Genomic DNA, 11,415 nt, shown 5'->3' on the forward strand with positions numbered 1-11,415 from the left:
TCAATGAATTATAACAAATTAAACCTACTGAAATTATACAAAATAACAAATGAAAGCTCCTTGGGTTGTGGTATCCCTAACTACTCATGCAAGTGCTATATTTGGATCATTGAATACTACATCTAGGCTAATTATGGTGTAATTTCCTTATGCATTTGAATCCTACTTTCGTAGTGAATCAATTATACTCATAACTAATCCATACCTATTTTCATGGTTATGAAATTAGCTACAAGTTCATTTCTTCAATGAAATTACATGAAATGAATCACTAAAAACCACATAAGTGCACCTCTACTTTCGTGAGTGTACTCCCTATGTTTAGCACTTCTTGAACTAGTGTTAAATCTCAATTTTCATTGCAGAAACAACACCTTAGATAATCACAATTAATGGTACCAGATTAATCATGATTTCAAGAGCTAAAGTGCTAAATAACTTGCTCAAATCATAGCAGTCAAATAACCAAATAATAAACACTAACAATTATAGAAAGTTCAACCAAACCCAAGGTATAAACTTTAGAAACACATAATGAACACAAAATCCAGAACTTGTATATTAACTAAACTTGGAATCAAATACAAAAGATAAAGAGTTTGGAAGGAATACAACCCTTGTCACATGAGCTTTCTTCCTTGCCTTCTTCATCCTCCATCTTCATCCTAATCTAGATAATAAACAAGAATGGAAAAGCTACACTACTCTATACTAAGCTAAACTAACACTAAGGAGATGAAAGAGCTACATTTCTGCAACTTCCAGCTTCTCCCGTATGTCTCTCTCTATTTTCCTCCTATGAACTCCCCATTCTCTCCAATCTGGCATTTTTGCAATGCATTTGGCTATTTAATGATGAAAGGTGGTCAAGAAATGAGGATTACATCTCCCTTTTACAGCTGGGAATGTTTCTCACATGTCTAGCATCCAATGTGAGTTGGTGGAGGTGAAATTGAGTTTTACGCGTACAGAGCAGCCTTTTCTGACCAGTGATCCGAGCTGCTACAGTACCTCGGATCCGTATGGATCCGAGCTCGGATCCACTAACCCAGAAACAACCGAGGGTTCGGATGAATAGTGGATCCGAGTGTGGATCACTTGCTCTGTTTTTAGCCCAACTTCAACCAATCTTTTCTTGATGTTAGAGGCTGAACCAGCTCATGTCTAAAACACGAAAGTTGTAGCCTTTTGAGTTATCTTTCTAATGCATCAAGAATCACCTCATTTGGATCTGTGTAGGCTGAGATATGACTGAAATACCCTTGCCTGCTCATTGCCCTGTTCCAGTTTCGACCAGTAGAAATTTGCTATTGTAATTCGGCATTTTGACCTGGAAAACCTTCAAACTGGATTTAGATGTCTTCACCAAAGTTGTAGATCTATCTCTTATCTTCAAATGGGTTCAAGAATCATCCCAATCCGATCATTGTAACTCAAGTTATAGCCGAAATACGAAAATGTGTCAAAACTGTCAAAATACACAAAATCCAAGTAAAAAGTGATAAAAACCTCATTTAATCACTTAAAAGCATTTTTCACCAATTATAGCCAAAATGATTCATATTCTTCCAATAATATAACCAAAGTGACTAAAAATAATATAAAATGTCATACAATTATTACGTAAATTAGTCACTTATCAATATGAACGTTGGTATCATTGATGTTCATTGATATCCTTTGATATTATTTTTCTATTGATATTGGCAGGTGATAGTTGCCATTGATTGATTTTGATGTTAGCTGATAATGTTACTTTTGATGGCAATTACTTTCTGATTTTATGATGACAAAAAGGGGAAAAAATTATTTAATGATTTTGAATTGGTTATGGATGCTATATGGAAGGGGGAGTTTTTGCTCAATTTTTTTTAAAATATCATCCATTGTTTTGTTATCATCAAAAAGGGGGAGAATGATGATCTTGATCTCGGTTTTTTGATATTTACAAAATAATTGGATAATTCAAACTAATATTTTTTCAATGAGAGAACTTTTTAGCTCTGAAAAAATTTGATTCAGAAAGCAATTAAAAGAAGAAAAAGGAAGTCGAAAGCTGTCGGACGCTCACAATTACAATACCGGACGTCCGATAGACTGGCAGGTACCGGACGATCATATCGGACGAAGAACATCATCACCGAACGTCCGAAAGAATGGAAATGATTTTTTAAACTCTCTATCCACTTTCGGATGCAAGTATCGGAAGTATCGGAAGTCCGATACTCCCAACAGTTAGTCGACTCTTCAATTACCTTCTATCCATTAGAAGCTTTAATGAAGCATTTTCTTGGTCTCCTATAAATAGTGCATGGTCAGAAACTTCAAAATACTTTTTTTGTACACTGAGAATACAAAATATCAAGAGTAGTTTTAGTGAGAAAATACTCTCCAAGGAACATTTGTAAACTTTTCATTTGTAAGAGAATACTTCAATAGTGTAGGTTTGTTAGGGTTATCCTAAGGGATTGTAAAATTTTCTTGTTTGACCGAATGAAGTTTGGGACAAGGAGGAAGTGAGTCTTCCTTTGTACACAAGATTGATTGTATTTCATCAATTTGAAGAAACTTGTTTTGTGAATTGATCTTTGAGCTTAAGAGGAGCTTGGTAGTCAATTGGTTTGCAATTCTTCTCTTTTTATTTATTTATCATCATGTGATCCTTAAATTGCATATTTCTTCTACTTCTCTCAAGTGATATTACTCCTTTATTGATTGATTGATTCTGTGATCATTTAAAAAAAAAAAAGGGTAAATTTCGTAGTGAACAAAAAGTGCCCATAACCTGGTTAGTTTTTTTAATCAACCTAATTCACCCCCCCTCTTAGGTTGTCTTCGGACCTAACAGAATGTCTTAAGATAAATTAACTGTCTTTACATTCTATTTTGTGGATACCAATGATAGAAGCGTTTCCCAAATATCATGATTGTGAAAAACTCTCATATTATTACTCCCACTACCCTTGATGTATATTAATTTACTAGAAAAATTCTTTTAAAATCAAATGAAGAATAAATTAATATACTATTGAGGAGCAGCAATGTGATTTAAATTGCAGTCTCTATAAGTGTACTATGGTAACACATGTGTATGCCTAATTATCAAGAGTCATGTTAAAAACATTCATTTTCATATTTATCTAATGTAGCTTTAATAGTGAGTTACTAGTGATAAAATCTCTCAAAATTTAGTAGAAATTTTGTGGTAGTTTGTGACATTATTCTTGACTATGGAGATTTCTCCTTTTGTACTTATGAAAACAGTAGACAGTTCATTCTTAAACTCTTGTAGGTATACAACACAATAACTAGAGAACTTCAATTTCCTATAGAGAACATTTTTCCTCCCATTGTATCAAAGATAACTTGACTAGTGGGTTCAATGTGGATTTGCTTTCATGTGTTTATTTGGTAAGGAGTTTTTCAATTGATTTCTTATCTAAAATAATATAAATAATTTTTTGAAGAAAAGCTATGAATTTTCCATATACAAAGGAGTCAAATATGAATCCCTACTCTTTCAAACTCCATTCTAGAGTCTAAACACTCCCACTTATTTCATGTTCGTAAGAAATTTAAATCTCCAGTTCTAATAATTCTTGAAGTGTGTAAGAATCTAAAATTCTTGGAGTTAGCAAGATAGCCTGGTTTCTTTAGTCCAGCTTCTTTATGTGTCAGTTGATTACCCTCACAAAACTGAACATAATATCTTAAATTTGGTTTCCACCCATACTATAATCAAAGTGGTGTTTTAACAACATTGGAGGAAATTGTTTAAGTATATACTTCAGTTCCAAAGCATTACTCACAAGATATAAAGATTGCCAATATGTTATATCCACAAATATCTCATTATTTCCTTGAGGTACATCATTTGGATTTAACTAATTAAGCATTGCTTTTGCTTATTAGCAATGCTTCCTCATTAAGGAAATTTATAAGATGAGCACGTGTAGGATAGCCTCTTTTTTAGTGTGCCTTCATTTTATTTTCTGTCCCTCAAATTTCAAATTTTCTTTCTCGTTTGAACACTTGCAAAGGTATCAAACATTGATCTTTTATAAAATGCAAAAGAAGCTTTATATTTGATGAATAGTTACCTAACAATGAGATAAATATCTCTCACCAATCATACAAGGATAGAAAATAATTCACAAAATTTTAGTATTATAATAAAACTCTTATATCATCTATAATGGTTGAGTAGTATGCTTTACTTATATAGTCTAGTTAAAATATCATAGTTAATAAATTTAAAATCTTTAAAGATTTATGATTTATCTATTTTTTATTTTTCTTATAGAGATATATCTCAATCTCCTATGCCAAAATTTAAGGAGTTTCTCTTAGTGATAAACATATTTGGTGCCAAGATAACTATTATGATCAAATGTAGTATATTGCTCAATTCAAAGGATGGTACTGGAAATTTTAGAATTAATAACTTTACTATTTTCAAAATCTACTACTGGATAATCAGGTTTATAATCATACCCAATAGTAATTAATTTGAAAATAGAAATTTTAAAGTAATAAGAAAATAATGCTTTAGAAAAACAAATTTTCTTGAAATGAGGTATAATACATCACTTATCTTAATGTGAACATTTTTAGTTTTTACAAAGAAATTTTTGTTCACTTTCCATATAATCAAAAACTTATTATACTGATAACATGAATTGTTAGATTTTAGCCAATTTGCCAAATATATCACAATTTATAACACTCAACAATTGAGATTTTCTTTTGAGGTACTTTCTCTCAAGGTAAAGTATCAAATATCATTCTCTTACAATTAACATTAATCTTTATTGTTGTTTTGACTTAATAAGAACAAAATTACCTTTCTTTGCATTTCTTCTTTTATGAAGGTTAAGTTTCTCTTATTTCTTATCCTCTTTATCATTTCTTAATACACAGGGTTAAAACAAGTGATTAACCATATATCTTTATGTGTATTATAAAGGTTTGAATGGCTAAGAAATTCTTTATGAAAGAATCAAGAATGAAATGTTACAGAAATAATTCAATCTCAATTTAATAGGACTTTAATTCATGATATAGCAAAATTCTTATCTTTTCCAAAATGAGTTAAAATACATTTCAATAGTTAAGTGTCACAAAAGAAAGCCTTCTGATGGTGCTGGTTAAAACTAGCAACAATTTCTTTATTGCTTTCATGCAAGATTTAACTATAAATAATTAGAGTTTGAACCCTATTTTATGTGAATATGAGACGAGATGAGCAAAACATTAGATTACTCCTAATTCCTATACTCAACCTCTATATTAGCAAATATATCCAAATTATGAGAATGGTTTGGTTATTCTCATAAAATCTAATTCAAAACTTGCACCCAAAATAGAAGGAGAATGAATATAAAAATCAAGCTAATAAGAATCATAAAATCATTGGAATGAAACACTAAATTAACAATCATAAAAATGCTATAAAGTTTGTACCTTGATTTTGAATCAACCTTATATCAATTCAAATATGCATAGAATTTACTTTCCTCAATCATAAGACTAGTAATCTAAAACAATAAATTAAAGAAATAATTCATACCCATAGGCATAGAAATATCTCTTAATTTACTATCTAATTTACCATCTTATGTCAATTAATCTCACCAAAATAATTACCTCCATGTGGGGTTGGATAACTATTTTACTTTGTGACTTTTGTTTGCAGCATTTTTTTTTAAATTTTGATTAGTTATAGCTGTAATTTTTTTTTGGTTCGTTATTTGTATGATATATGGCGACAATATATGATTTTCCAGGACACAAGATGAAGGTTCCTCACTCAGTTTAAACAGAGTAAGAAATAGAATATCTATCCATCTAACTTTTAATGCATGACTTTAATTTTTTGTTTAACACCTAAACAAACATTTTATTTTATTCAATTTTATATTGTTACTATTATTTTTTCTACTAAGGTATGCTTTAAGGCTATAGCAATATACGAAATATAATATTTGCCCATCTTCGAGAAACTTCAAGATACAGAGGGCTTGAAGTTTAGACTTAACTTCTTTTCTCTAAGCAATTATCAAACCTAATTTGCTTTTTTTGGGCCTGAATTTGTTCTTGCTATCCCTAAAAAAGTTTGAAAGTGCTACCCTCCTATAAGTATTCCAGGTAATAAAACTAATAGAGTAGTTTATTGGTGATTATGTAAGTTGTAGGTCACAAATTTTGGCACCTAGTTTCCTGATTAAGGTATCCTCTTTTATTCATGTTTAATTTAGTTGCCGAGAAAACAGTTAATGACTTACTATATATTTTGACTTTTGAATTATGGCATTTGGCTTAACATTCTAGATTTTTAATATTCAAGTTAATGCCTTTTCCTGTTTGATTATTCTTCCTTTAGGTTTCAAGCTTTTATTTATACCAACTCCGTGACTTCATTTGCTTGAAGTACTTATCAATTGTTATTTGATGCTCTACATGCTTTTGTTCTTATGGATTTTGATCGTCTATACTAAAATATGAATTTAGTTGTGGTCTATGTTAATGAAGTTCGTCTATTGAGTTGATGAGCACTGTTTTCTGTGTTTGGTTTTTAATTTAATTTCTCCTTCTTCAACCAAAATAGTTTTGCTGGTTTGATAATACAACACAAAATCAATGTTAGGTCACTTAGATATGCAATGCGCCTGGTAAATTTGCTTTTCCTATTCAACTACTTAGGAACACACTTTTTATTCTTGATACACTTTGAAAATCATTACCATTTATGAGTTTGATTATCCAATTACTTATTTTCCAACCTACAGTTAGTGTCAGATGCCATCATGAAGATGGCTTAAAACAAGAACTACGATCAAACACAATTCATGTTTGCTTAAGATTTTGATTTTTAGTCACTTCTTTTCAGTAAATTTCAAATAGATAATCTTGCTATTGTTTGACAAAATTTGATACTTCGGGCATTTACTTACAGATATATTATGTTATGCATGTCATTTATGATTGACTTTAGTGTAAGAGTTCTCTAATTCTATGCCTATGTAATTTTTGGATTGCTAATAGATTTTACATTCATATGTTCTCAAGCTGTCTTGACTATTTAACATGTCATTAAAGCATTAACTAGGAATGGTTAAGCACTTCATTGGGGTTGGACAGTCATTTGTAGTTGAAAATGATGAGACTCACTCGGACTGAATAGAGATGGCCTCAATGAAAATCCAATTTAGATTCTTCCACCATTTTCCTGCTGAAGTGATAGAAGCCTATGCTTTCAATTATTGAAAACTTTTTTAGCTGATTGGTTCTCATAGATTGATCTTCCTTTAAAGCACCATTATTTTTTGTTGCCCTTGAGTCTATCTTTCTAATTGTTTTGATTATCGTTGCCTTATTTTTTTTACAGGTCATGATAGGTAGGTTTGGTTCAATTCTAATTCTTTGTTACACCATTCTTTCCTTTAGATATAGTTTTGAAATTTAGTTCTTCATTAAGGTGTATCATCTTTGCCCACTTTGGTATGCATTCCCCTTTCCCTTTTCTCCATCGTATATTCTCCCACTTCCCTTTCATAGTAAAAATTAGTAATTTTACTATTGGTCTTGCTTATTTTGTGTTATCACATTTACAGTTTGTTTGCTCCACTCCTGTTAGTATTTGCCATGTGCTTGTTCTGGGTATAATTTGTTTGTTTTTGGGTCTTCTATTATAAACTTGCTGATTTTTTTCTATTTTATGTGCATTATTTTCATCTTCATCTTGGATTAGAAGGTTTGAAGGATCAAACCACAATTTTTTCTAAAAGGTTAATTTTTAACTTGAACTCATTCTCTCAACTGCCAAAGGGTGCAATTCTTGCTTATGTCTTTCCTCTAATTTTTATTTTGCGGTGGTATAACGAGAGAGATAATATTTCTGTCACTTTTTATAAGAACTTCAAGCTTGTAATTTGCCAACGTAACAATTCAGTTGCACTAATGGAGCACTCCATTGTCTTCCAAAATGAGAAATCATTCTTTTATTAAGATACAATAGAAATCATGTTCTTTTACTTCTTTGGGGGTTTTTTTGCTCACAAATTTATAGGCAATATAGACACTGTAGTTGTCTTTGTTTAAGCTAGAAACATTATCCAAGTAATTTGTTTACAAGTGCTTTGGCTCATGGATTTTGGTTTGAGATTCTGAGTCCTACCAGCAAAGATGAGTCCTTCAGCCTAACAACAAAAAATGTCCATGAAACAATTGCTAAGTCCTTCGATACTATACAAAAAAAATCCTCATCAGAAGCTGCAGCGAATAGGAGCTTGGCTTTTGAAATTGCAGACCCTAAAACTATTGCACCATTTGCTGAGAAAACAGGTCATCCAATCTCTCCATTGACTATTGAGGAGGATTCCACTGAAAACAGGAATCCAGCCTCTCCTAAATCTACTGAGATAAGCCCTCTGAAGAAAAAGCGTGAAGCTCTGATATGCACTACTGAATTTCTAGACTACTGTCCTTTTGGCATCACATTTTAGGATCCATTAAGATTCATTCTGTCATTAGAACTTAATGGATCCTAATATATGATATTATATAACTATCAAGAAATATGAATTAAGCAATCAGCATGCTACCTTATCTTTGTTTAGGACAAGACTGCATTAGAAGGTACATAGTTGCTTCTAGATTTACTTGATAGTCACATAAATGACAATTCTGTTATTAAGCTATACTTATGTTAATTATGTCTTTGTTATGTGATTAGGAATGATATGTGAGCTTATTGATAATGCCGTCTTTAGACCGTATAACATGAAATTTGTAGTAAGAGGGACATGAGTAAGGGCATTTTGGAGGGACAATTCCCCTAGTACTAAATAGAAATTTCTCGGCTATTTATTTTGCCAACAAAACCGACAACATTTATTCACTATCAACACCAGTCACTTTCGATTTAAAAAAAAAAAAAAAAACACCAGTCACAGTTGTATTAGCACATCATAGCCGCTTCTTCAAAGGAGTTGGTTCTTCTGACTTAGTTGTCGTAGACAGAAACATTAGGCCTTGGCTCAAAGTCTTTCGCGAAAGCTTTGTCAGTATTATCCCCATAGGCAGAAACATTAGGTCTTGGCTCGAAATCCTTCACGAAAGATTTGTCAGTGTTATCCCCATAGGCAGAAACATTAGGCCTTGGCTCAAAGTCTTTCATGAAAGATTTTTCCTCCTTCAGTTTAGCATCATCTCCGTAGGCGGATACGTTGGGCCTTGGTTCAAAGTCTTTAACGAAGGACTTCTTGTTTGTTGCTGCTACAGAATGTTTCTTCATTGTGTCGCAATCACTAGTGATTTTCTTCTTGTTGGAGAGGGCCGAAGCTACATGGATAAGCTGCTCAATTGCTTCGAGCAAAGCCTGTTCATTTCTAGCGGCAACCCCTTGCCAGTACTCTCCAGGGTCTTTTCTTGCTTCTGTGAAGCCGGCAAACTGCAAGAATGTTCAAAAGTTACGAGTAAATTTAGATATTATTAGCTCATATCTCGATTCTTGTATCTTAATCACTTTTTAGTTTCAATTGATCTAATCTTTTAAGGCAAATTATACTTTACCCCCTGTGATTTAGTATTTTATTACATAAAACCCTATAATTTTTAAAACTATATATAATCCCCCATGATTTGGATTAAAGTATTAAAGTGACGGAATTTGCAATTCATAACAGAATCAGTTAAAATATTAAAAATACCCCTATATAAAGTTAAAATTTATTTATTAACTATAGGGAGTTATGTATATATATTGAAAATCATAAGGAGATTATATGATAAAACACTAAATCATAAAAGGGTTATATGATAAAATATAAAACTATACGGAATTAAAGTGTCGTGCATATTATATTTATATATTTTGATTACTTAAGCCATTTTAGTCTTTAATAACGATAATTTTGATATTTTCATAGGATCCGTTATAGATGATCATTTTTGTTACTTTAATACTTTAATCTAAATATAGTTTTTAAAATTAGAGGAAAATTATGTGAAAATTAGATACATCATAACGAGGTAAAGTATGATTTGCCCAATCTTTTAATCAACTGGCTTCACAATCTGAGTACTCCATCTAGGATTGACTCGAAACGGTATTGGGATATTCACCAATGTTTTAAAAAGCAAGAGCTGTAAGGTAAGGCGTTTTATGTTCATCTAAATGGGGCGAAACCCTCGAGGTATTGTGATTTATTAACATTTAATACTATAAAAAATATAGTCTAACAAGTAAAATTATAAGACAACAAGCACAACTACAACTTATAGATTAGCTATCTAAAGTCATTTTAGTTGAAAATAATTATATCTTAGCATCAATAGAAAGGAAAAAAAAATAGGAAACAAAGTCATAAATGCTTCTACTTTTTATTTTCCCCAAATAATTCCCTAAAACAGAAAATAATTTGAATCTTTCTTCAGGGTTACTAGGCAATATACAAGAGTAAGGACATGAAACAAAGATAGGAATAAATAATACCAAAATCAAAGTTGAAACTTTAAAAAAAAAAAAAAAAAGAGAGAGAGAGAGAAATAAAACGCCCAAAACTCCTAAACACCCCTCATTCGACCCACTCTACGATGCATACGCCCATTGAATGGGTTTTTGGAGCTAGCCTCATCCAGGACTCGGCCGGAAATGCCTTTTAATGCATTGGTTATTCACAAAATGAATTTCATCAAAAAGAAATTCCAGCAAACTTGGGAGGGCCTTTCAAAAACCAGTCTGCACCCTATATAACGTTGGATTTGTTCTGGCTAATGAGAATAAAATATAAATCCAAACAAGGAGGAACGATCTACAATCCACAAGAATGTAGAAGTGGTTGAAGTTTTTATGAGGATCAAGGAAGAGAAGAAGGTTGATTAGTTAAGCTTCTCACCAGGGCCAGTGAGAAGAGTGCAATGAATGCTAAAGTTGAAGCCATCTCCAATAGCCTTCAGAGTCGAATCATACCCCAAAGTCTTGCAGCCACAGGCTACTTATAAAGAGAGAAATTGCTGTGATGAATTTTTAAGCTTTGCTTTTTTTTTTTTTTTGGATTTAATTGATGAACAAGTTTCATTATGAATCACGTGGGACGTCAATCAATCACAAATAATGATATGGAAATACGGCCAAAACATATTTGCAGTGCTGGGTCCATATAAGGATAACCAGATAATTTCCCAAGTCATTTTCCTTGAAGTTTTGGGACAAGCTATGTTAGATACTTCACTCAACCAGACAATGAAGACACTCATGCCATGCCAGTGTTTAAAATTTGCTTAAAGGCAGACACTTGTATTATCTTTGCACGGGCTCAGCAGCCTATGCACAGGAGATGAATTTATGTCACGTCAGTTTTTTCTTGTTAACATATGCTCTTTATTGTTTATCCATCACGTCAGTTTTTTCTT

General features: G+C 31.8%; 1 protein-coding gene across 1 annotated transcript; it reads right to left on the bottom strand.

Moving 5' to 3' along the window:
• Positions 1-8,843: 8,843 nt before the first annotated feature.
• Positions 8,844-11,039, bottom strand: LOC113743575 (uncharacterized). The gene is made up of 2 exons (XM_027271626.2): positions 10,899-11,039; positions 8,844-9,451 (listed from the first exon to the last, which is right to left on the bottom strand). The coding sequence occupies exons 1-2, from the start codon at positions 10,941-10,943 to the stop codon at positions 9,005-9,007; spliced, it is 492 nt and encodes a 163-aa protein (XP_027127427.1). The 5' UTR covers positions 10,944-11,039; the 3' UTR covers positions 8,844-9,004.
• Between the last annotated feature and the right edge of the window lie 376 nt (positions 11,040-11,415).

This window comes from Coffea arabica, chromosome 5e (assembly GCF_036785885.1).
Source record: "Coffea arabica cultivar ET-39 chromosome 5e, Coffea Arabica ET-39 HiFi, whole genome shotgun sequence".
Lineage (NCBI taxonomy): Eukaryota > Viridiplantae > Streptophyta > Magnoliopsida > Gentianales > Rubiaceae > Coffea > Coffea arabica.

Coding starts and splice junctions, on each gene's coding strand:
- LOC113743575 (XM_027271626.2), bottom strand. CDS start 10,943: ATGGCTTCAACTTTAGCATTCATTGCACTCTTCTCACTGGCCCTG. Junction 9,452..10,898: donor CACTCTTCTCACTGGCCCTG/GTGAGAAGCTTA, acceptor ACATTCTTGCAG/TTTGCCGGCTTCACAGAAGC.